Source organism: Triturus cristatus, chromosome 10 (genome assembly GCF_964204655.1).
Source record: "Triturus cristatus chromosome 10, aTriCri1.1, whole genome shotgun sequence".
Lineage (NCBI taxonomy): Eukaryota > Metazoa > Chordata > Amphibia > Caudata > Salamandridae > Triturus > Triturus cristatus.
In genome coordinates, this window is record NC_140593.1 from 313,258,756 (window position 1) to 313,284,193 (window position 25,438).

General features: G+C 44.4%; 1 protein-coding gene across 3 annotated transcripts in view; it reads right to left on the reverse strand.

Moving 5' to 3' along the window:
• Window positions 1-2,170, reverse strand: part of GTPBP10 (GTP binding protein 10) — a 148,481-nt gene extending 146,311 nt beyond the window's left edge. For 2 of the 3 annotated variants that reach the window (XM_085631344.1, XM_085631343.1), the window contains exon 1: window positions 1,983-2,165. In XM_085631344.1, coding sequence (XP_085487470.1) covers window positions 1,983-2,015 — 33 coding nt within the window. In that variant the 5' untranslated portion in view covers window positions 2,016-2,165. Of the gene's footprint in view, window positions 1-1,982 lie in introns of all 3 variants that reach the window. The other variant, XM_085631345.1, reaches the window with a different exon arrangement.
• Between the last annotated feature and the right edge of the window lie 23,268 nt (window positions 2,171-25,438).

A 25,438-nucleotide genomic window follows, 5' to 3' on the forward strand; every position in this document is an offset into this window, starting at 1 on the left:
GTCTAATCTCCTGTAAGCGGGTGTACGACCCTTGGATTTGGCAGGCAGAATATTTACTCCTTCGGGGATCTCATTTACAATTTCAAGAACAACTAAGACTAATTCCAAAAGCGTAGCATACCCTGCTTTTCCACACCACAGCAAATTATGTGTGGTTCAATGTTTTAAGTGTTACGAGGATTGTACTCATGAGTTTAGAAATTATGTAGCAGGACAATTGTTAATTTCATTGCAGAAACCTTTCCGTCCAGTAGACTTTAGCCAGATGGGTTACATGGTTATTAAGTCAAGATGGGGTTGACACTTCTGTATTTGGTGCTCACTCCGAGTGGTGCTATGTCTTCTAAAGCCATTTTAACAGGTTCACGATTGGAGGACATTATGACTGCAGCTGTTTGGTCTTCGGACTCAACATTTAAAATGTTTTATCACAAAACAATTGTTTTAGCGTCTCAGGTAATTGTGCAACCTTAAACTAGCATAATCAGAAGCCTCTGTTTCCTGACATAGAATAAAACAAATTCTAGCTGATGCGTAAAGAATTTTCGATTCTATTAAGGACACGGAGGCGAGGATTATCCCACCCGGATGGAGTTCACATATTGAATGTTAATAAGCATTATTGATGGTGTAATATGTACAGTACGATACCTGTTGTTGGAAATGTCTGAATAGACAAGATATTACGGCGTATGTTTCTTTCCAGGTACAGAAAACAAAGCGACTCGAGGGATCCTAAAGAACATGATGTTCGGCTGGAGCAGTGATGGGAAGTGTTTCCACTGTCGGAAGTTCTGGTGACAAGTGCCAGTTAGAAGAGCAAAAGTTATGGAGTTCTGGTTGTGGGTATGAACTGTTCAAAAAAGAAAGAGGTCGGACTTTGGTGTTATTACGTTATATACCCTGTGGGGGGGCTCTGTGATTGGTGCAGTGATATCATACTAAGCATCATGGGTTATGTAGTTTAAAGTTATTTGCTGCTGATTTTGGCTTCAGTAAAGAAAGAGAAGCATAATCCTCGCCTCCGTGTCCTTCATAGACTCAAACTTTCTTTACGCGTTAGCTAGAATTTTTTTTATCCAGCAGGGCAAAGTTGTGGGAGCTTTCATCACTCACAGAACACGAACAGATAATGCACGAGTGTAAGTTACAGACAGATCTCTGGATCTGGTTCTTAACTCACCGAGATTAATGTATGAGTGAGTGAATTTTCGAGTTCTTACAACATTCTCACTTAAGCACATCAGCACCCTGAAAATCCTGCTGCTGTCTCCCTTAAATCTGTTTTTATTGATTCTTCGTTTTTGAACATATTGAAAAATTGTAGTAGCCTAGTAGGTCGTTGTTATTTGGAACAGGCTGATCACACTCTAATTAGCTGTGCTCTAGACTGGCACACAGAGATCAATCTCTTTAATTGTGCGTGCATAAGACTGTACAATCCCAGCCTTGGGACTGCACCTGTTCAAAATGTAGAGCGACGCCAGTGTGCTTGAAGCACAGACAACAAACAAGGTGCCTTCCTGTGCAAACCTGTTTTTTGGGCTGTAACTACCTGTGGTCCAATAACACCCATTTGCAGTAGTCATGGCTGAGTAACTGTTGCTACCCCTCGCTCGCCCTTTTGTAATTCTGTCATTCATGCTAACCTAAGGTACTGAAGACAGTTGCAGGAATAGAAAGTGGAGAAAGATTTGCTAATTTATGAAGCTTTCACCTTTTGCGCTTTCCCGACCACCTAAAAGATAAAAAGGGGTGGAGCGGATTAAGGGCTAGAGTACCGAGCAGAGCAAATTATGTGAGGTCATCGACAGAGTAACTGCTGCTATGTATGGTCGTTAAGTAAAACAGGGTCCGTGAGTGGGTCATGTAATGTGACCGATCTACAATTAGGTAGACGGAACGTGTGTGAGTTCTGCATGCTCGCAAGGTGAGGAAAACTTCATTTTGCACTGGAAAGGATTCCATGGAAACTGACCTACCTTCCTCAGCAGTATTCTGCTAAAGCACACCATGACAGAACCGCTTTGCTCCTCTGATGTAAAATGCCGGCTCAGCTGCTCGTAACTTTACTTTACGAGAACCGCCCGTGAAAGCAGCCTGCTGTCCATTAGTGATTTGTTTCCCATTGAATAACATGTGTCCATATTGTCACTACTTCCGGGTCGACAGAGAGCCAGTTAAATGGCTAAACATTTTCTAGGAGTGGGCGGGACTCGTAATGTGTAAACTGATCTAGGATTGGAGTATCCGTTCAAACCCAGCTAACCTAAACTCGTTGCACAGCAACCCAATGGCTTATTGGCTGCAGAATCCACTCCTACTGTAAATTCCGTATCCCTTATTTCTAAGCGGTCTCGACTTTAGTTGGTGCTTGCCATCTTAAGCATGAAGATGTTGTTTGTCTGCGGTAACTGAGCCCACCGGGCAGAGCACTGGTTATGCGTCTTCTCGCACGTACTGCTTTACCTAGGTGTGTTAAACCAGTGTTGCAATTTAAGTTTTTTATTAACTGTATAATTAATTAAAGTCTTTACAGTAGAAACAATCAGTATAAAAAGGCTAAACACTGTGATTTCAAATCTCAGTGCTGATTAAGATTTGACGCCCCTCCCCGAGACCCCCATAGTCTATCCCCAGCGTGTGGGCACGTGTTCTTGGAGCCCCCGTTTGGGCCCTGAAGATGATCTGCTTTGCGGAGCTCTTGATCTGCCCTTTGTGGCGCACTGGGTGCCTCTCAAAAGGCGATGCTCTCTTGGAGAGCATGCTAGGAGGGCGCTGTTGGTGCATCGTTGGTGCGTCGTTGAGAAAACCCATTAGCTTTCCTCCACGGAGATTACCATGTTCTTCCCCAAGGTTTCGCTGCTTGCGTTAGCGGCTTTTAAGGCTATCCTGATTTGGTGGATGAATTTCGCCAGTCTCGATAGTGCCATGGTGTTGGTGATTGAAAAACACAGGGCGGATACTTCGCTGCATGACTTTATGCCATTACTGATGCAGATCGGGCGCAGGAGTCGCCGACGTTCGTTGTTAAAGTTGGGGCAGCAGCATAGGAGATGCAGCCAAGATTCCCTCTGATCCAGCGCGAGAATCGGGGAAGAAGAGGGCAAATTTACAACTATCCTCCCTGCGTCGCAGACCTGACATCACACTATCTCATTCACACACGCATTCATTGGTGGGGCCCATAACACCAACACTCGCTCGTCTCCACTCACGAGTCTGCACACAGGAGGGAATGATAGAATTAAGCGCTGGACATGTGGGGGAGTACCTTATTACCTATAGGGAAGAAAAATTATTTTACAGAATATACATTAGCATCACCACCTATAGAATCCTACCCTTAAACATCAAGGCACTCCACCACTTGGTCGATGGACCAATTCGTTGGATTGGTTGATGGTGACATTTAAGACTTGGAATTCTCTACTCTCTTCATTGAAAAACCACAAACTCGTAATTTCTTGTAATCAAATATTTGTTTATCTAAATATTATTTGCAATTAATATTAGCATTTTGGTCAATCAAAGTTTAGAATTTTGTTAAATCAGCACAAATCGCATGACATTTATATTTACCTATTCTTGCTATCTGGAATTTTCCTAATTCATTTGGCTCTGCATAACCGAATTTAGCCGTTAAATTGTCCAAATAAAGCAGGCCAATGCTCAAAGTCCGAAAGTTCTTTGCTCAGCACGTTACGGTCCCAAAGATCTCCAGAGGACCAGAAATCGTGCAAACATCTGTTATCATCTGTGGGGTCGATAGGGGTTTGCGGTCATCGAGTAAGAAGGCAGCATCCGTACCCCTCCCTATTCTACTACCCTTTATGTAATGAAATTCGGGATAACATGAAACATTCTTAGGCTAAGAAGGAAAATGATTGGCTGATTGGAGACGTCCGATTTTTGCATTAGTTGAGGTTCTCATGGATTTTGCTGGTTCACTTCCTCTGTCCATGTTGCCCTTATGCAACATTGTAGAAGTTTTACTTGTATGTCCCAATTGTTCATTTAAACCAGATTTTACTGACTGGAGTTTGGCAGTCCTCCATGTTCCTATCCTTGGCCAGGAACACTGTGCCTTGGGGTCGACTGGAGGTCTACGGAGACATCCGAGTCTGCGCAGTAGGCATTGCGCTCACAAGACGGTGGCCACTTCTGAGCTCCATTTTGGACGCAATATTTTGGTAGGCCCAAATGCCAACCTAAGCTAAACAAACACAAAAGAGTAATTAATACAAAGAAATGAAGATTCTAATGTTAAACCCTCACTAATCCCTTTATATATTAGTATTTTCCTTGCTTTTAGCGACATTTAAAGCAATAAAACTCACCCTTACGGTCCAAAACGGGAACGCAAACATCACAAAAGCAACATAAATCATGCGATATCCTATTACCACATGTACTACTATTAATATGCGTACATAATTTAGTTATTAGAGTTATTCTGCCATGCAAATAGCAATAAGTCCCACGTGTAATTGGTGTACGCAAATGGTTGATTTAGTATACCACAGCAAAGCTGTCATGTCCTCGGTCGCGACCGCTGCACGCCTCAAGAAGGGTCGAACTCACGGCGCCTTTTGGAGAAGGTCCGCGCTCCATCTCCGCGAGATGCGTGAGTTATGGAGGGGCTCTATGGCGCACTACACGTCCCGGCATCCTTGGCCGCGCGCATGCGCGGGAGGCAACGCTGCAAGGATCCCCCCGACTACGTAAGCCGGGGAAGCAAAGAGAATGGCGCAGATTATTCAAACTCGCGCTGCCGAAGGCAGAGGACGCTACAACGGCCTCGCTGTTCCAGTCGGCTCTGGTGGGGTAAGGGTGTCGGTGACACCGCCTAGAGTCAATCTTTTGTGATTGCTAGTGACCCGGCGTTGTTGACTCACGCCGCTAGGGTTGATCCTTGAATTCTTACAAAGCGGACCATAGTGACACCGCCAAGAGTCATTCGCTGCTTATTATTGTTTCACGGCGCTGTTGGCTAACAGCGCAGGATTGAATTCGTAGTTGTCTGTCCTTATGGTATCCTGGAGACATCACCAGGAGTTGTGCATTTTGGGTGTTACATATAACTCGGAGCTGTACCTACCATACGGCATTTAAAGCGCTTTGGTGTAACCATGGCATTAACATTGATAACCAATACCAGGTGGTATATTACCATTCCACGTTATCCTGCAACTTGTCTCCCTGACGTCAGTTCTTCATCATAATTGTTTTATGTGTGTATTGTTTCGTCTTAGCAGGGGAACTAAGAGAGGTGCTGAGAATATATCGTAATTCCTTCTTCCCTTGTGAGGCCCACAGTCGCAATTGTTATGGTGGGTAAGGTGCGCATTATATAGCATTGTGTGCTAAAGCCATAGAGTAAGGCTGTTGCTTATAAATGTTTATGTATTCACAGTTCTCTGCTGTGTATCACGTACAAGTGGTACGAACAAACAGACAAGCATCCCAGTTATCTTAGAGGGTGAGATGATGATACAATCGTCCTTCTATTTGTAGATGCAATCATTAAGCTCTTTTCCTTTACAGGTATATACCATTGTGTAACACCCTGGAAAGTGTGAGCTAACTTGTGGAGGTGCCTTCTATTAAGTGTGTCCTTAATGATCGTTTCTTTCCACAGGTCTCCCTCCCCGCTGTTCCCTTCCTTTCCTTCCCCTGATTGACCCCCTCTAATGTCCGTGCTTTTATAGCATATCGGAAATTGAGGTTGTCAATAAGTGGACCCCAATTGAGCAACGAACCGATCCTGAGAGGTCTCCAAGGGACCGTGACAGAATAATCTGCCTATTTAAATATACCTCTCCCGGTCGGTTCGTTGTTACGATGGCCACCTTGGAAAACGTCCTAGTCACCTTAGGGGCACTACAGCAGTAGATAGCCGACTCCAGGGCGGAGATAGCGGCATCTAGGGCGGAAACTGCAGCTTTACAAGACACAGTAAATAGATTACAAAGAAACCCCTTTGACGCACAGTCAGGTAGAACTCTGGGTGGGAGTACCTTTCAGTTTGGAACCTCCTCTGTTCCCTCCCCATTTACAGTGGAGATGCCTACGCCCATCCCTTTGGCCGCCCCGAGTGGTTTTACGGGGAGGCATCCAAGGTACAAGTCTTTATGACTCAGGTGTTACTGCACTTTTATTGTAAACCCAAGGCCTTTCCTACAAATCAAGCTAGGGTGGCTTTTATGATCTCATACCTAACAGGTGACGCGGCTCAATGGGCAGTACCTTACGTGCGTCGCGACGACCCCCTTCTGTATGATTGGGAAGCGTTCCGAAAAGAATTCGAAATTGTGTTCGATCGTAGGGCGGCTTCCTTCTCGGCAGACAGAGAACTGTTGGACCTTAAACAGGGGAATAAGGACTTGGTGGTGTACATCAACACATTCCAACGTTTGGTAGCAGAAACCCAATGGCCAGAGGAAAAGAGGGCGGCTCTATTTTATCAAGGGCTGAGGGAAGATATGAAAGACGTGTTAGCCCAGATAGACCCTCAACCCTCCACCTGTATAGATCTTATCAACCTCACCTTACGGTTAGATTATCGCCTGGGGGAACGCAGAGGGGATAGGAAGAGAGTAGAGCGCCAGCCTTTGCGATTTGAGAAAGGTAGGGGGTCAGGTGTAGGTGTTGCCCCGGTAGTAGAACCTATGGACATAGGTACCATTCGAGCCCCACTTACCCAAGCGGAACGAGAAATCCGGAGAAAGACTGGGCTCTGCATGTATTGTGGAAAAAAGGGGAATTTCGTTAAAGAATGTTTGGCCAAACCTCGACCCAGTTTAGGGGCCAAACGAGTGTCTGGATTGTCCTCAGAGGTCTCGCCGGAAAACTGATTCACCCAGAGAAAACAGAAGGGAAGTCCTTGGGTGGGTTGCACATCCCTTCTACAATGAATACCCTAGCCTTGTCGTCTCAACATTTGTTTTTGACCATCACTCTTAAAACGCTTGGAGGCTGGCAGACCTGTGAAGCCATGGTTGATTCTGGCGCAACGGGTTTATTTATGGACCTAGGGACTGCCAGGCATTTAGGAATAGAATTGATTACTAAAGACTCCCCCGAAGAGGTTTTGGCTGTAGATGGGAAGACCTTAAGCACAGGCCCGATTAGGTACCATTCCAATCCTTTGCACATTACTTGTGGGGAAGAGCATACAGAACGTGTATGTTTCAATATTATCAAAGCCCCGCAATATGGAGTTATTCTCGGCCTTCCCTGGTTGAGATTACACAATCCAAGTATAGATTGGAAGAATAACAAGGTGGAGTTTATGGGTTCATGGTGCAGAGAACATTGTACTAACACCAGGGGGGAGAATACTGGTAGCCAGGTGAGTCCAACCGCAATAGCCACGGCCGCAGAAACCAATGTAAGGTTACCTGTTTGGTATTTAGAGTATCAAGATGTGTTCTGTGAGAAATCAGCAGATACACCCCCCCCCCCGGCATTATGATTGCCGTATTGACTTAGTGCCAGGTGCAGTTATACCGTGTGGGAGATTATATGCACTCACAGAAGCCGAAAACACTCACTTGAGGGAATACCTAGACAAATACTTGGAGAACGGGTTTATTCGCCCTTCACGATCACCAGCAGCCTCTCCTATCTTCTTTATTCCAAAAGCCAATGGTGAAAAGAGAGCCTGCATAGACTTTAGGGCATTAAACAATGTAACGATAAAAAACAGATATCCTCTGCCCTTGATACCTGTTCTGTTAGAGCAGGTTAAAACTGCCACAATCTACACACGCCTAGATTTAAAAGGCGCCTACCACTTGGTCCGCGTTCGTGAAGGGGACGAGTGGAAAACGACCTTTCGGACCCGATATGGCCTTTACGAGTACACCGTAATGCCCTTCGGACTGTGCAATGCCCCCGCAGCATTTCAATACTTCGTTAACGAGGTGCTTCGGGAGTATTTGGACAAGTTCGTGGTAGCATATATCGATGATATTCTGATATATTCCTCCACAGACAAGGAACATAAGGCTCATGTGGGTTTGGTATTTGAAGCACTGCGTCAGAATAAACTATATTGTAAGCTCAGCAAATGTGAGTTCCACGTGAAAGAAGTGGAGTTCTTGGGAGTAATGCTGACGCCCTCAGGACAGGTCATGTCCGAAAGAAAGATCAGAGCAGTGAAAGAATGGGCACAACCTACTAACGTTAAAGAAATCCAATGTTTTCTCGGATTTGCGAATTTTTATCGCAGATTCATTAACCAATTCTCTGCGGTGGTGACTCCAATTACCAAACTGTTACGAAAAAACGAACCGTTTCGGTGGACACCAGAAACAGAGGCCTCCTTTCAATGCTTAAAGGAGGCTTTTGTTACAGCCCCGGTATTGATACATCCGGATCCTGAGAGCCCCTACATTGTGGAAGCGGATGCCTCCGATGTTGCAGTAGGAGCCATACTCTCGCAACGCCATAAAACGACGGGCCAACTCCATCCGGTGGCCTACATGTCAAGGAAATTTAATTTGGCCGAAACCAGGCATACCATCGCCGAAAAAGAGCTCCTAGCCATAAAAAAGCCTTCAGCGATTGGAGACACCTGTTATTAGGAGCAAAGCATGTGGTAACTGTATATACCGATCATCGTAACTTACAGTTTATGAGATCTACTCGGATGTTGTCTCCCAGGCAGTTACGCTGGATGCTATTTTTTTCAGAATTTCACTATCTAGTAACCTACCGACCTGGGGCAGACAATAAAAAAAACGGACGCACTGTCCCGCAAAGACACCCCTGATGGAACTCAGATTGAACGTATGCACTCAGTCTTGGACCCTCAAAAGGTCATAGGAACGCTACAAACTGATACCTTTCTACAGAAAGTATCCAAAGGGGTAAAGAATCCCTACTGGAGGAAATGGTTGCGGAACCACCCGCAGTGGAAGATAATTAAAGGTCTCCCAATGAAAGGCAAGCAGTTGTTAGTACCCAATCAAACATTAAGGAAAGAGGTCTTCCAATGGCGTCACCACACGCACAGTGCTGGACATAACGGGATTAGGAAAACCCTAGATCGAATTTATCGCCAGTTTTGGTGGCCTACGGTGGTGGAAGACACCACTGCCATGATTCACCGGTGTGAGACTTGTGTGACCGCTAAATCAGACCATGGGAAACCCAAAGGACTGTTACAACCCCTACCCACACCTTTGGTACCATGGGAAACCATTTCTATAGATTTTATTTTATTTATTTATTTATGGCATTTATAGAGCGCTCTATAACCCTACGGGCATCCTGGCGCTGTGTACAATAGCTAAAAAAACTTTGTGCAGCAGGGAGAGCAAGGAAGGGAGTCTTATGAGTCTGAAACCATTAGGTTCTGGGAAAGAGCCAGGTTTTCACCTTTTTTCGGAAGGCCATCAGTTCATCTGTTTTCCTGATGTCGATAGGTAGGCTGTTCCACAGATGTGCTGCCGCTATGCTGAAGGCTCTCCCACCACAGGTGACTTTCCTAAACCTGGGGGTGTCAATAAGTCTGGAAGAGGATGATCGAAGGGACCGAGTGGGTTCATACCACTTAAATTTGTGTTGAAGTGGACGAGGGCCCATCCCGTGCACTGCTTTAAAGACAGTGCATAGGGATTTAAACAGAATTCTCTGGCGTATAGGAAGCCAGTGGAGGTCTGCCAAGGCAATGGTAGTGGAGGCTCTTCGCCCTCGAGAGAGAGTCAGTTTGGCCGCGGCTGCCTGAATAGTCTGAAGTCTAGAGATCAAGTAGGCAGGAGACTCCAATAATAGGGAGTTGCAATAATCTAGGCGGCTGAGAATAGTGCTTCTTACTACAGTGGCTCTGACCTGTATTGGTAGAAGAGGCAACAGTTTACGCAGCCCTCTTAATAGAACGAAGCAGCTGCCTACCTGCTTGTTGACATTGGTCTCGAGACTCAGGTTCTCGTTGAAGCTCACTCCGAGGTTCCTTACTGCCTTTACCGGGGTTAGTGACTTCCTAGGCTCCAGAGGCCAGAAGTCTGAAGGAAGACTTCTGGTGACTCTGCCTACTTTGCAATGCATTATTTCAGTTTTTTCACTGTTGAATTGCAAGGAGTTCTGTTTGAGCCATGATGTCATTTCCCGCAGACAGGAGTGGAAAATTTCGAGTGAGTCTGCCTGAGTACCATCAAGGGAAATCATCAACTGCGTGTCATCCGCATAGTTGATCACGCTGATACCATAAGTCTTGATGATGCCCAGCAGGGGTTGCATGTAAATATTAAAGAGTATTGGGCTTATTGCGGACCCTTGTGGGACCCCGAAAGGAACAGGAGCAAATTCCGACTGGTACGGAGGAATTGCTACTGCCTGCTGTCTGTCTGACAGATAGGAGTGGAACCAGCCAAGCGCAGCTCCCCCGACTCCGATGTTTTGCAGTCTGTTGGGTTAACCCTGGATCAAGGATGTACAGCCATTGTGGTGGTGGTGGACAGTCTCACCAAAATGGGACACTTCATAGCCTGTGCTAAAGAGCCCACGTCAGGACAATTGGCCAAACTGCTTTTGTTTCATGTGATACGGCTTCATGGCCTTCCGGCCAATATAGTGTCCGGCAGGGGCCCCCAATTCACTGCACGATTTTGGAAAGCCTTGTGTAAGGCGCTACATATGAAAACGTCCAAAACTACCAGTTTTCACCCTCAGTCAGATGGGCAGACAGAAAGACTGAATCAGACCCTCAAGCAGTACCTACGGTGCTACGTGGAGAAGAACACAGATGCTTGGGTGGACCTCTTGTGCTTGGCTGAGGTGGCATATAACAGTGCCAAACACCAATCCACAAACTTCACGCCATTTTACAGTAACTACGGTTACCATCCACGCTTTATCTCTTTGATTCATCCCGTAAGCATACCTGAAGTACCGGAAGCACAAGACCGTGTGAAACACATTCAACAAACCCTACACACCACTCATAGAAATTTGGAAAAGGCCATGGGTATCTACAAAACTATGGCTGATAAACACCGCCAACCCACCCCAACCTACAAGGTAGGAGATGCAGTGTGGCTATCGACAAAAAACATTCGATTCCGTCGATATGGCGTGTTTAATCCCAAGTTCATTGGGCCTTATAAAATTCTAAAGGTGATCTCACCTTTGGCCATGAGATTGGCACTGCCCAAGACGACGAAAATACATCCAGTCTTTCATGTGTCATTATTGAAACCATGGTTCAAACAGATACGACCCGCACACCTATTTACTCAAAGTTCATTAGTCTAGTTTTTCGGGGTGCTATCTTGGCAAGTGCTATGTCCTAAGCACAGTGAAAATACATTAGATTGCTGATATCCGCATATCAGTCCCAGGATGCAACCACCACATGTGAGATGAAAGACATCGTAAGCCAAAAAGTTTTTCATTCTTAATCGTTTTGATCAATTTCCTTATGAAGTTTATTGTCCATTTAGATAAATTGGTGAAACATGATTCTTCCGATATTCAAATGCGTGTATAATGCGTCAGCCTTTAGTACAGCATGTCGGGTAAGCACATTTCGTTATGAATATTTAACCCAATGCATTTCGGCCTTTCGGCCTTCGTCAGGGGTAACTATGAAATGAAGAAAAAATACATCGTATCATAAACTGTTTCTAAAAAATAAATGATCATAAACTGAAATTAAAAAACATTAACCAATGCTTAATCCCCCGTTTCCATGCACAATTGAGTCCACTGTTTGCTCAACACCCTTAACTTCAAAGAAAAACAACCCCATTAAACACGCGATCATAATCATATTGTTATGAAGCCCCTATATGACTCAGCGAGGGGTGTGACATTGTATCTCAATCATACCTTCAAAATTTCTAACTTCGGATTCAAAGGCGTTCGTCAGTGTCCGCCCTTGCAGGTTAAAAAGAGTTCTCAAACCGCTAGGAATCGACAGAAGTTTAAACCCCCACTGTCACGCCCTCCAATATCACGTGTACATTCATCAACATAAAAAAAATACTTAAAAGCAAAAACCTCCCACTGTTTTCATGTGACCATCTCCACTTAAACACCAAAATCACCCATTGTTCCCTCTAAATATTTTTTCAGATGTATTGAAACTAAACATAAAAGAGTGCAAAAGTTCACAATAACGATTATCTTCTTCGATGAATAGATATTGGTGAGCGTAGTCATCCAGATCATTCGTGGGTGCTGGGTCGGTTAGGACATCGTGTGATAAATGGTTCAAACAGATACGACCCGCACACCTATTTACTCAAAGTTCATTAGTCTAGTTTTTCGGGGTGCTATCTTGGCAAGTGCTATGTCCTAAGCACAGTGAAAATACATTAGATTGCTGATATCCGCATATCAGTCCCAGGATGCAACCACCACATGTGAGATGAAAGACATCGTAAGCCAAAAAGTTTTTCATTCTTAATCGTTTTGATCAATTTCCTTATGAAGTTTATTGTCCATTTAGATAAATTGGTGAAACATGATTCTTCCGATATTCAAATGCGTGTATAATGCGTCAGCCTTTAGTACAGCATGTCGGGTAAGCACATTTCGTTATGAATATTTAATCCAATGCATTTCGGCCTTTCGGCCTTCGTCAGGGGTAACTATGAAATGAAGAAAAAATACATCGTATCATAAACTGTTTCTAAAAAATAAATGATCATAAACTGAAATTAAAAAACATTAACCAATGCTTAATCCCCCGTTTCCATGCACAATTGAGTCCACTGTTTGCTCAACACCCTTAACTTCAAAGTAAAACAACCCCATTAAACACGCGATCATAATCATATTGTTATGAAGCCCCTATATGACTCAGCGAGGGGTGTGACATTGTATCTCAATCATACCTTCAAAATTTCTAACTTCGGATTCAAAGGCGTTCGTCAGTGTCTGCCCTTGCAGGTTAAAAAGAGTTCTCAAACCGCTAGGAATCGACAGAAGTTTAAACCCCCACTGTCACGCCCTCCAATATCACGTGTACATTCATCAACATAAAAAAAATACTTAAAAGCAAAAACCTCCCACTGTTTTCATGTGACCATCTCCACTTAAACACCAAAATCACCCATTGTTCCCTCTAAACATTTTTTCAGATGTATTGAAACTAAACATAAAAGAGTGCAAAAGTTCACAATAACGATTATCTTCTTTGATGAATAGATATTGGTGAGCGTAGTCATCCAGATCATTCGCGGGTGCTGGGTCGGTTAGGACATCGTGTGATAAATGGTTCAAACAGATACGACCCGCACACCTATTTACTCAAAGTTCATTAGTCTAGTTTTTCGGGGTGCTATCTTGGCAAGTGCTATGTCCTAAGCACAGTGAAAATACATTAGATTGCTGATATCCGCATATCAGTCCCAGGATGCAACCACCACATGTGAGATGAAAGACATCGTAAGCCAAAAAGTTTTTCATTCTTAATCGTTTTGATCAATTTCCTTATGAAGTTTATTGTCCATTTAGATAAATTGGTGAAACATGATTCTTCCGATATTCAAATGCGTGTATAATGCGTCAGCCTTTAGTACAGCATGTCGGGTAAGCACATTTCGTTATGAGTATATATTGAAACCATCACACTCACCCATAAAAAAGAGACCGTCGCCCATCTGGATCAATCACGAGCCAGAGTATGAAGTGCAATCAATCCTGGACTCAAAAATGAGGGGATCCAAATTGTGGTATTTGGTGTCCTGGAAAGGATACGGCACGGAAGAAAATTTGTGGGAACTGCGGTAGGCATGCATGCACCCCGGTGCATAAAAGCCTTCCATGAACGTTTTCCCAACAAACCTGGTTCGTATCAGCGGTCGTTGGGAGAGGGATGTGCTGTCATGTCCTCGGTCGCGACCGCTGCACGCCTCAAGAAGGGACGAACTCACGGCGCCTTTTGGAGAAGGTCCGCGCTCCATCTCCGCGAGATGCGTGAGTTATGGAGGGGCTCTATGGCGCACTACCCGTCCCGGCATCCTTGGCCGCGCGCATGCGCGGGAGGCAATGCTGCGAGGATCCGCCCGGCTACGTAAGCAAAGTGAGCAAGGGACTCACGTCTGAGCATACCCTGCTAACTTATGGCGAACAAAGCGGTACAAAAGGGGGTGGTGATGGACCGAGCATCAGAACCAATCAAACACTCACACCCAGCCAACAGATCTGGGTTTGATCCATCACCGTTCTTTAGCCCACTCTGCCACCCCAGTTCAGACATGGCCATATGCAAATCAGTCTGACCCTGTGCCTCATGGGAATCGTCCAGCCCGAACTGCCAAGCCATGCCTTCCCTGGACCGGAAACAAGCTTCCTAGGACCGGTTTCTGGCATTTCAGCCGTCTTCAGCCAGGCTTGCTTGAATCCAGTGGCAAAGTGAGCAAGGGACTCACGTCTGAGCATACCCTGCCAACTTATGGCGAACAAAGCGGTACAAAAGGGGGTGGTGATGGACGGAGCATCAGAACCAATCAAACACTCACAACCAGTCAACAGATCTAGGTTTGATCCATCACCGTTCTTTAGCCCACTCTGCCACCCCAGTTCAGACATGGCCATATGCAAATCAGTCTGACCCTGTGCCTCATGGGAACAGTCCAGCCCGAACTGCCAAGCCATGCCTTCCCTGGACCGGAAACAAGCTTCCTAGGACCGGTTTCTGGCATTTCAGCCGTCTTCAGTCAGGCTTGCTTGAATCCAGTGGCAAAGTGAGCAAGGGACTCACGTCTGAGCATACCCTGCCAACTTATGGCGAACAAAGCGGTACAAAAGGGGGTGGTGATGGACGGAGCATCAGAACCAATCAAACACTCACACCCAGTCAACAGATCTGGGTTTGATCCATCACCGTTCTTTAGCCCAGTGGGCTAGGGTTGATCCTTGAATACTTACAAAGCGGACCATAGTGACACCGCCAAGAGTCATTCGCTGCTTATTATTGTTTCACGGCGCTGTTGGCTAACAGCGCAGGATTGAATTCGTAGTTGTCTGTCCTTATGGTATCCTCGAGACATCACCAGGAGTTGTGCATTTTGGGTGTTACATATAACTCGGAGCTGTACCTACCATACGGCATTTAAAGCGCTTTGGTGTAACCAAGGCATTAACATTGATAACCAATACCAGGTGGTATATTACCATTCCACATTATCCTGCAACTTGTCTCCCTGACGTCAGTTCTTCATCATAATTGTTTTATGTGTGTATTGTTTCGTCTTAGCAGGGGAACTAAGAGAGGTGCTGAGAATATATCGTAATTCCTTCTTCCCTTGTGAGGCCCACAGTCGCACTTGTTATGGTGGGTAAGGTGCACATTATATAGCATTGTGTGCTAAAGCCATAGAGAAAGGCTGTTGCTTATAAATGTTTATGTATTCACAGTTCTCTGCTGTGTATCACGTACAAGTGGTACGAACAAACAGACAAGCATCCCAGTTATCTTAGAGGGTCAGATGATGATACAATCGTCCTTCTATTTGTAGATGCAATAATTAAGTTCTTTTCCTTTACAGGTATATACCATTGTGTAACATCCTGGAAAGTGTGAGCTAACTTGTGGAGGTGCCTTCTATTAAGTGTGTCTTAATGATCGTTTCTTTCCACAGGTCTCCCTCCCCGCTGTTCCCTTCCTTTCCTTCCCCCGATTGACCCCCTCTAATGTCCGTGCTTTTATAGCATATCGGAAATTGAGGTTGTCAATAGGTGGACCCCAATTGAACAACGAACCGATCCTGAGAGGCCTCCGAGGGACCGTGACAAAACCGTTAGTCAAATTATAATATAAGTAGGTTATATAATTAGTATTTTCATGCAAAATAGAGGAGGTATACAACATTTTGCTTTACCTGCTCCATCAATCCCCCCTTTGGTATTTTTTAATATCACCACAATCCCTTAAATGTTGATAAAATTTGTAAATAGAAATGAATTCAGTTTTCTTAAAATTTTGTTAGATCACATGATTGTTTCCCCTGTTTCTTCTTCTCTTGTCTTTTTATACATATTCTCTTTCCATTCTTCTAATTCTACCTCTTCAAATTCTGTTTCTTTCTCTCTTTTCTTTATAGTTTCTCTTTTTATGTTATTTCGTATTTTCCTTCTTTTGCTACATAAACATCCTAATCTCAGAATGAATAATAGAATAATCACACGTTACTGGAAATAAAATTTTACCAATAAAGGTACTACCTAATTTTAGTAAAAAGTCTTTAATTGTAGAAAATCTTTTCCCAAATTCCTTCAACCTCCAGTGGAACAATCTCCTCATGCAAATCAGTTATATTCTTTATGTACGTCTTTAAATCTTGACTTTCTTCAGGAATATAAGTACAACAATGTTCAACCTTCAGCATTCCACAGACTTCACCCTCTTTTGCCAAAATTATATCAATGGCAAGTCAATTTTGCATCACCATGGCTCTCATGGCAACCATTTCGGTATTTACCAATAAAAATCCTCCAGCAGTGCTTGTTGACAAGCGATCCAATACTGTTGATAATTTTCTAATTTTATGTGCATTCAGAGTTATTCCAACTACTGGTATCAACGCTCCAAAAATGGCTCCTACAATTTCTGACCAAGATTCTCTTCTTCTACGTGTTAGTTGTCTGCCTATCTCGTGTGCACCATCTTTTCCTCTTCCCACATGAAATATCTTTGGGAAAACCAGGCCTAGATAACATGTGCCATACCATTGGTCGGGTAATCGATAATAAGGTTTATTCCCGCAGATAAATAATAATCCAGGAAAAACCGGATCATTTCCTCCTTTAAATCCCCATCCACCCATGATTCTATAAGTTTCATGGCAATCACTTGCACCTATGAAATAGTTATCATATGCAGTTTGATTTCTGCTAATACACAATTTCCCTTTCTGAGGCCAATCTAGAGCCATTGCTGGACTAGCTTCTCCTTTCAAATGTTTTTCTCTTTCAATATCCCAAACTGTCTTTTCTTCTTTTCCCTCAGGTACTTTCTTTTGCATTTTTATTCTCCTTTCTTCTACCATATCCAAGAAAGTCTTCTCCTCTCTTTTCAGACCACAAGTTAGATTATTTTTGAATACTGACTCTAATGTTAATTCTTTAGTTTCTAAGAAAAATTCACCTAACACTTTACCAGGTTTAACTTTATTCAGTTTAAGGACTACGGGTACTTGTGAAAATATGTTATCTACATCTGAAAAATAATATTCTAATTTCCCTATTTTATAAAACAAACTTGCTAATACGCTACATGTTATTCCATATGGCACTGGAAGGTGATGATACGTCACTCACTCAGACACTGATGCAGGCAACTGCATACATACATAGCAGTCTCTCACATCCATTGTTTTTACGTATTCATATAATAATTTTGAGAAAACATTGTTAGAAAAATCAGTTATGGACGTATCTTTATGTAAATAATTTCTATCTATCCTAGTCGGATAAATCTTCTGAATCTTTTCTACATCAGTCTTATTCTCACTATGACCTTCTATTGTTTCTAATGTAACCTTAAATGAGACCATTAAAGCTAACACACTCCACAAAAGCATTAGTAATCCTGTACAACAACAACACATTTTGCACCATCTTCGAAGGAACACACATGTAGATTTTCTACTTTCTGTGTTTGCCATTTCGGAAAATGATCAGTGTCTTTTGACTTAGCCTCGTCTACTTCACAACTAGTTTTGTCTAAACCCAAGGCTCTAAGCACCTTCTTGGTTCTTTTCTGTTATATCTTTTATTTAGTAATTTTCAAGATTCTCCTTTTAAAGCACTTTTGTCTCTTCAGTTTGACATTTGATCGTCTTTCACTTTTCTTTCACAATCTTGATTCAGAATTTCCTGAACATCCGTCTCTTCCCCAATGTCGGACAAGATAACTCTCAGGATTTCCGATTCTTCGTTGTCCTCAACCACTTCTGGTATAGTCACCTCTAGATCTCCTTGGCTGTCTGCTTCTTCTTGTACTTCAGAAAGTGCCACATACGACCATTCTGGTGACTTATACTTCTGGTTGGGTTTTCTAGTCCTTTTGCTTTCCTCTGATAGTGTCTGTTCAACGTCTTTTGATTTCTCTTGGCTAGACACCTCATTCACTTGTTCAGCTCTGGATGATTTTACTCGTGTCAATCTGTATCTCAATCTTTTTATCTTGTTTGGCCAAATTTCATCCTTTGCTGGCCTTTTTAACTTATTTCCTTTTCTTTCAGTTCTCCATGCTCTTTTCCTCAGGACTCGACCTCTGGTACTTCTTCGTCACTGTCCTCAGATTCATTTCCAACTTGACTCTTACTTGCAGTAGTCCTTCTTTCCACCACTTCCTTTTTCTTATCTACTTCTGTCCCTCCTCGTGGTTCTTCCACACAATCTTCCTGCTGACTAACTGTCCCTTATTCTACCTGGATGTATGGTTTCCCTACATCTCCTCGGGGGTCTTCCGCAACAATCTTTCCCTCTCTCTCTCTGTCTGGTACCTTACCATCTACTTCTGTTATTTCAGGTGGAATTTATCTTGGCTTTTCATACGGAACTTCTTTATCAAGAATTTTTTTGACAGTCTCTTCACCTTTTTTTCCGTTTACACTCTTATGTGCTTGTACTGGTTCAGTGTCTGATTCTGAGCTGGTGTCAGAAATTTGCAATTTTCTTCTTAATGGTAGATTCTCTGGTGCTATAGCTGAACTTGGTTCTGACTCCTCCCTTTCAGGAGTTGGTCTTGCTCTTATTTCTTCTGTATCTGATTCAGAACTTGTATGAGATTCTTCAAAGTATTCTTCTTCTCTGTTATCCACTGGATTTGGAATTCGCAAGGTATGACTAGCATGAATTCAGTTCTTCACTCCTGCACATTTTACAGCTGTCGTCGTGGTCAGGATCACCTGACGTGGTTTACCCCACCTAGGGACAAAACAATTTCTTCTTCTGTGCACTTTTATTCTCACCCAGTCACCTGGGCTCAGATCATGAGCTGGCATCTTTTCAAGAGTGTTTGCATCCGATCCAAACTGATGAAACACAGAATGAACGGAATCAGCCAACCCCATGCAATAATCCAACACCAAGTCATCAGATATAGGTAATAGCTTGTTGACAGGTATGAAAACATGTCTCATTGCTCTCCCCATCACAATATCATGAGGACTCAAGCCTGTATTCCTATCCAGAATAGATCTAATAGTCGTGAATACCAGAGGCAAGACATCAGGCCATTTCAAACCTGTGGCTAAACACATTTTTCCCAATCTATTTTTAATGGTGCCATTTACTTGGTCCACCACACCTGAAGCCTCTTGGCGATAGACACAATGTAGTTTCTGTTGTACATTCAATGCTTCACAAATTAATTTCATGATTTCATTATGGAAATGTTTTCCTCTATCTGACTCGATCGTGACTGGAAAACCAAATCTAGGAATGACCTCTCAATAGTAGCTTGGCTACGGTGATTCCATCACTCCTTCTAGTTGGGTATGCTTCCACCCATCGTGAGAACAAACAAACCATCACTAGACAGGGCTCGAAAAATCCGAAAAATGGTACTAGTCCTGCAGGTCTAGTGCCTTGGAAAATCCCCTCGACCTCACTTCAACCTACTTGACCTCCATCTCCGAAAACGGAGCAAAAGTGACAAGATAACAAGATTTAAAGGCATCTTTATTGCTCATTCCCTTTGTGAGTAATAAAAATGCCTTTAAATCTTGTTATCTTTTCACTTTTGCTTCGTTTTCACAGACAGAGGACAAAAGTTCGTTTCTCTTCCTACTCGCCAGAAAGGGCGAGTAGGACCTAAAAATAGCTCGTCCTCATCAATTCTCCCTCGCAAATGCGAGCGGGCGAGTGGATTTGTCGGGCGAGTGGATTTGTCGAGCCCTGCTAGAACATACCTCAACCTGTTGCAGGGGGGCATTTCAATGAAGTCAATCTGCATTCTTGTGAAAGGCCCTCATTCTCGTCCTATCGTTCCCAGATTTACCACTGTTTTTCTTCCAGGATTGTATTGCTGACATATAAGGCATCTTTGACAAAGGCTTTCAGCTACAAGTCTGAACTTTGCATTATACCATGTCTGTTTGAAAAGTCTGATCATAGCATCTCTTCCTACATGTGCTTGTCCATGATACATCCGTCCCATGGTAGAAACCATGCTATCAGGCATTACTGGTCTTCCATCCCGATAAACCCACACATGATCTGTTTCCCGTGGTGCACATTCTGCTTTTACCCACTGTCTCATTTCCTCATCTCCTGCTTCTTCTTGCAACTGCCTCACTACTTCCCATGTATTCACAGTGTTAGTAAACAGCAAGGGACATGAATTCATTTCATTTTCTCTACCCCGATTAACAGAGTTCTGATTTCGTGTACAATACTGAGCCATGTTGTTTGCAAACTGATTCCCCGCTTAAATGTAATCAGCAGACTTCGAATGCGCAGCACATTTCACCACTGCTAACTGCTTAGGCAGCTGTATTGCCTCAAGCAATTTTCCAACCACTTCAGCATTCCTTATAGGAGTTCAACTCGAAAAACCCTCTTTGGGACCAAATTTGCCCAAAGCCATGCACCACACCAAAGCCGTACTGACTATCGGTTATCACAGTCACTCTCACATTCTTTCCCAACTTGCATGCTCTTGTTAATGCAAAAAGTTCAGCAACCTGGGCTGATTTGACTCCTTTCAGACAAGATGCTTCCAGTACAGCTGCTACCGTACATACTGCATATGCTGCACTCAAAATTCCCTCATCCGTTCTCAAACATGATCCATCCACGAACATCACGTAGTCACTTTCTGTCAAAGGTACATCTTTTATATCAGGACGTGGTTTGGTACAAAAATCAAGCACTTCCAAACAGTCATGATCCACATCCTCTCTGACTTCCACATTCTCAGCATCAGGTAACAATGTTGAAGGGTTCACATTCAGACATCTCACAAGGCTCACATTCGTTGCACCTAAGATGACATTCTCATATTTAGTCAGACGACTATGCGTCATGAACTAAGTGCGGCTCCTTGTTAAAAGGATTTATTTATTTATTTGTTGGTTTATATAGCGCTAGAATCGACTCCAATGGAGTTTCTCTGCGCTTTTCAGGAACCGGTAAGGCAAGAATAAGAGGAAAGAGGAGCTAGATCTCATTCCTAAACAGCACAGTTTTTAGGAGTTTCCTGTAGGTAAGGTGTTCTTTACACTGTCTCAATGATAAAGGGAGTTTATTCCACAATGTGGGGCCTGTAATTGATAATGCTTTGTTCCCGTGTCTGGCTTTTTTTGCACGTGGGATCACCAAGAGGAAATTGTTGCTAGATCTCAATGGTCGAAGTGGAGTGTAAGGAACAAATTTGTTTTGAAGATAAACAGGTCCTTGTCCATTTATACATTTGTGGATCAGGCAACATATCTTGAATTTTATTCTCTGACGGATCGAAAGCCAGTGTAATTGATCCAGGAGGGGTTTAGAAGCAGTTCTTGGGGGAACATTAAGAACAAGACGAGCTGCCGTGTTCTGAATGACCTGGAGCTTAGCCAATACACCTTCATTGGCAGAGAGCAACAGGTCATTACAGTAATCGATCCTACTTAAAACCAAGGTCTGGGGGGAGGAGCCAAGATGGCGACCGGAGCAGTCGCTTGAGCGCCCGGCTCCGTCGGCCCTTGGCCTCGGACTATCATCCTGATTCCTATCCTTGCCGATTTTCGAGGTCCAACGCGTGCGACGATGCGCTGACTGCGCCGCCGCTTTCCCGAAGTCTTAGCCCGCCCGGATGCCGGAGTTCTTGGTGCCTTTGTTCCCCGCACTGGACCCCTGCTCTACTGTGGCCTCGGCCGGCCCCCTGGAAGCGTCGCAGTCACCGGACCCGCTGGTGCAAATCTGAGCCCCGAGGTCCCGATCCCGCCTCACGCCACGGACGGCCGCCGGGGGAGCCGGGGGAGAGACGCCCGGACACCTCCTGCACCCTGCACCTGACGGGCTGGAGCTAGAGGGTAAGCCCCGGCGTGACGGGTCTCCTGCCCCGCTCTGTGGACCACGCTGTGGAAGGCTGCAGACCCCCTTCTTCTATGGTCTAGTCGGCCGCAAGAGAGCCCGAGGGAGGGGAAGCGACTGTTGGCTTTCACCTTTTGCGGCGCAGACCTGTTGGGAATTGCCTCCTTGTCACGATCCCCCCCCTGGCCACGGTACCGTTCAGCGGTAAAACATGGCGCTGATTGCCTGCTCGCTGCTGGGGGGTGATGTTCCGGTCTCGCCCGCTGCCCGCTTCGCCCTCCCTCTACCAGACTCCGGCTCCCCAGTGCCGTCCCGGATTGCTGCCGCTGTGGGGGCGCAGCTTCCGCTGACATACGGCTCCGTTCTGGCTGCCCTGCGGGACTTTCGTCTGCAATTGTGTGTCGGCTTGCAAACGCTGAGTGAGCAGTTCGACTCTACACTGTCTGCTGCGGGTCGTGAGCGCCCCGTTTGTGATCAACAAGACGTGAGTCTGCCAGTGCTGTGGTCCTCCTGCGGGGAAGTAACGACTGGGTGTAGCGGTGCTCCACTGGTGTCTGCGTTTGGCTTTCCCGGCGCTCAGGATCAATCGCTCTCCCGCTCAATGGCGGATACTTTGTTTCCCCGGTCATTGCTGCCCGCTTTGTTGTTGCCTGCCTCACCGTGCCCGCAGGACCTTCCAGCTGAACTACACCTGACGACCCCGAGGAACCGTTCACGGTGGCCTACGGCTCCTTTTATGTGGAACTCATGTACTTTACAAGCCAGGTCTGGATTTTATATGGTGTGCAAGGGGACCTCAACAGATGATCGGCGGCCATTTTGTGACTCTACTTCTCCATCTTCTTCCAAGCGGCCATATTGTCTTTGTCTGTTCGGGATGCGGGGCATTCACGAGGGGGCGGGTCTAATCGTAAGCCCGCGATCGGGCCAGGGCTAGATTACTTTCTATCATCATAGTTTCACGGACGGGCTGGACTGGGACTGGAATTGTTTGCATATGTTGGGCGCACTCGTCGCGATCTGTCTGCCTTCATTTCCTTGTTGTTACATGCTATCTTCCCACGACCGCCTTTGGGTGTAGTGAGGTTTCAGTGTGTGGAGGCTTGGTTGGCCGGTGGTGTCGGGCGCTCCGAGGATACGTGGGCTCCTCCCCGCCTCCTTTCTTCTTTCTTCTCTTAGTTTCTTTACTCTATTCCTACTTTCTCTCTCGTCTATATTTCGGGTTCATTGGGCGACAGGCACTATGCTGGGGGGGGGGCAGGCCATAGCCTCCGCATTGGTGTAGGGTGGGGGGGTAATTTACTGTTTCTTTTAGTTCTATGGGCCTCTTTCTTTCATGTCTCTGCGCTATACTTGTTTCGATTCGGGATCCGGGTGTGGGGTGGATTGAGTGGGGGCGGCTTTTAGGGGGTGCGTATTTACTACTGTGATGATCCTGTTATCTAACTGCATCGCCTTACTGTACGAGATTTTCTATGGCTGTTTTAATGATGCTGCTGCTCTCCAGTGTATGAAGCCGAATCGCGGACTCGAATCTCCTTGTTTCTATCCTTTACTGATTTCTTTCTCGATAAAAAATTTTTTTTTTTTTTTAGAAAACCTTAAAATTAACCTTCACTTCTCCTTCCCCTGGTGTCAAGGATCCCTCCAGTGTATGAATCCTGAATCATTGCTAATCTTGACCTTGACGCACAGGGGATGTACTGTTTGTCTCTGTGCTCAACCGTATTGTGGCCGGCCTGATGGTTGTAGGCCCGTATTTGTTCTTTTACTATGCACAAATAAAGGTTTTTAAAAAAAAAAAAAAAAAAAAAAAACAAGGTCTGAACCAAGGTTCTCCTAAAGGAATCCGGTAAAAGGGGAAAAACTTTCCGTAACAAACTGATGGTATGGAAGCAGATTCCTGAGGTATAATTAACATGTTGTTTAAAAAGCAGATCTTGATCCAAACGGATCCCAAGATTCTTCACAACCTGTTTAGGTTCGGGAACTATTCCTAGATCGAGTGGCCACCAGTCAGGAGTCCATAGCATTTTCGCCTCACCAAACAACATTACTTCCGTTTTGCTGACATTACACTGGAGAAAGTTGGAAGACATCCAGTGTGCCACTGCCTTCATGCCAGCAGAAAAGGAACTTTTTACTTCAGCGGAGAGAGTCTTGAAAGGGAAGAGGAGCTGGGTGTCATCAGCATATGATACTGGAATAAAACCATATCTCCGCATCCAGGGGCGCCACATAAATGTTAAAGAGGGTTGGGCTTAAGCAAGAGCCCTGGGGTACCCCCTTAGAGATCTCAATCTCTGCTGAGCGGTGGGATTCCATAATGATTCTCTGAGAGCGATCAAAGAGAAAGCTTTTCAGCCATTCTATGGCTTTATCCTTGATGCCAGCGTTCGATAACCGTTCAATGAGAATGGCATGTGACACGGTATCGAACGCTGCTGATAAATCTAAAAGCACCAAGATTACTGAAAAGCCTCTATCCTGGTACATCTGTAAGTCATCTGTAACAGACAGAAGAGTAGACTCCGTACTGTGTTTAGGCCTGAACCCTGACTGAGAATAGTCCAGAGCACCAACAAGTTCGATGTAATTAGACAGGTGGTGATTGACATGTTTTTCAGCCAGTTTCCCTAGGAATGGTAATAGGGATATAGGCCTAAGGTTGGTTAGATCAGTCCATGGAATGGAGGTGTTTTTCCTAATGGGTCTAACCAGGGCTCGTTTCCAATCTCTTGGAACAGTGCCTGAACTAAGTGAGAGATTCACAAATCTTTCAAATATAGGACAAAGCTGTTCACTCAGGACAGGTATAATCCTAGCTGGGATGTTATCATCTGGACTGCCACTTTTAATCTGTGATGTTAATAAAAATGTTTTTTGTAGAGAAATAGGTGGGAAGGAGTTTAATATGTGTTTTTCCTGCTTGGGTTCATCATCCATTTCAGGTAACGCCCTATCAATGGAAATCCCTCTATTGGCACATATTATTTTGTCATAGATTAACTCTATTTTATTCGTAAAGAAACATGAGATTTCATCACATAGCTGTTTAGAGCCTAATTCCGAAGACGTAAAGAAACATGAGATTGCCACATCATGAGGTACAAACACTCTCACAGGATATCCCATCACAATTCCTTCACTCTGTTCCAGACTCTTACAAGTAGCTGCTACAGCTTTCAAACAACCAGGCAATGCTACAGCTACAGGGTCTAACATAGCTGAAAAATATGCAATTGGTCTCCTCAATTGTCCGTGTTTCTGTATTAACACTGAAAGTGCACATCTATTTCTTTCGCTGCAATAGAGTTCAAATTCTTTCTCATAGTCAGGCATGCCAAGAGCTGGTGCTTCACACAAACCATCTCTCAATTGTTTAAAAGCCTTCAACTCTTCTTTATTTAACTCAATGGGATCTTTTACATCACTCCTTGTCAAGCGTACCAGA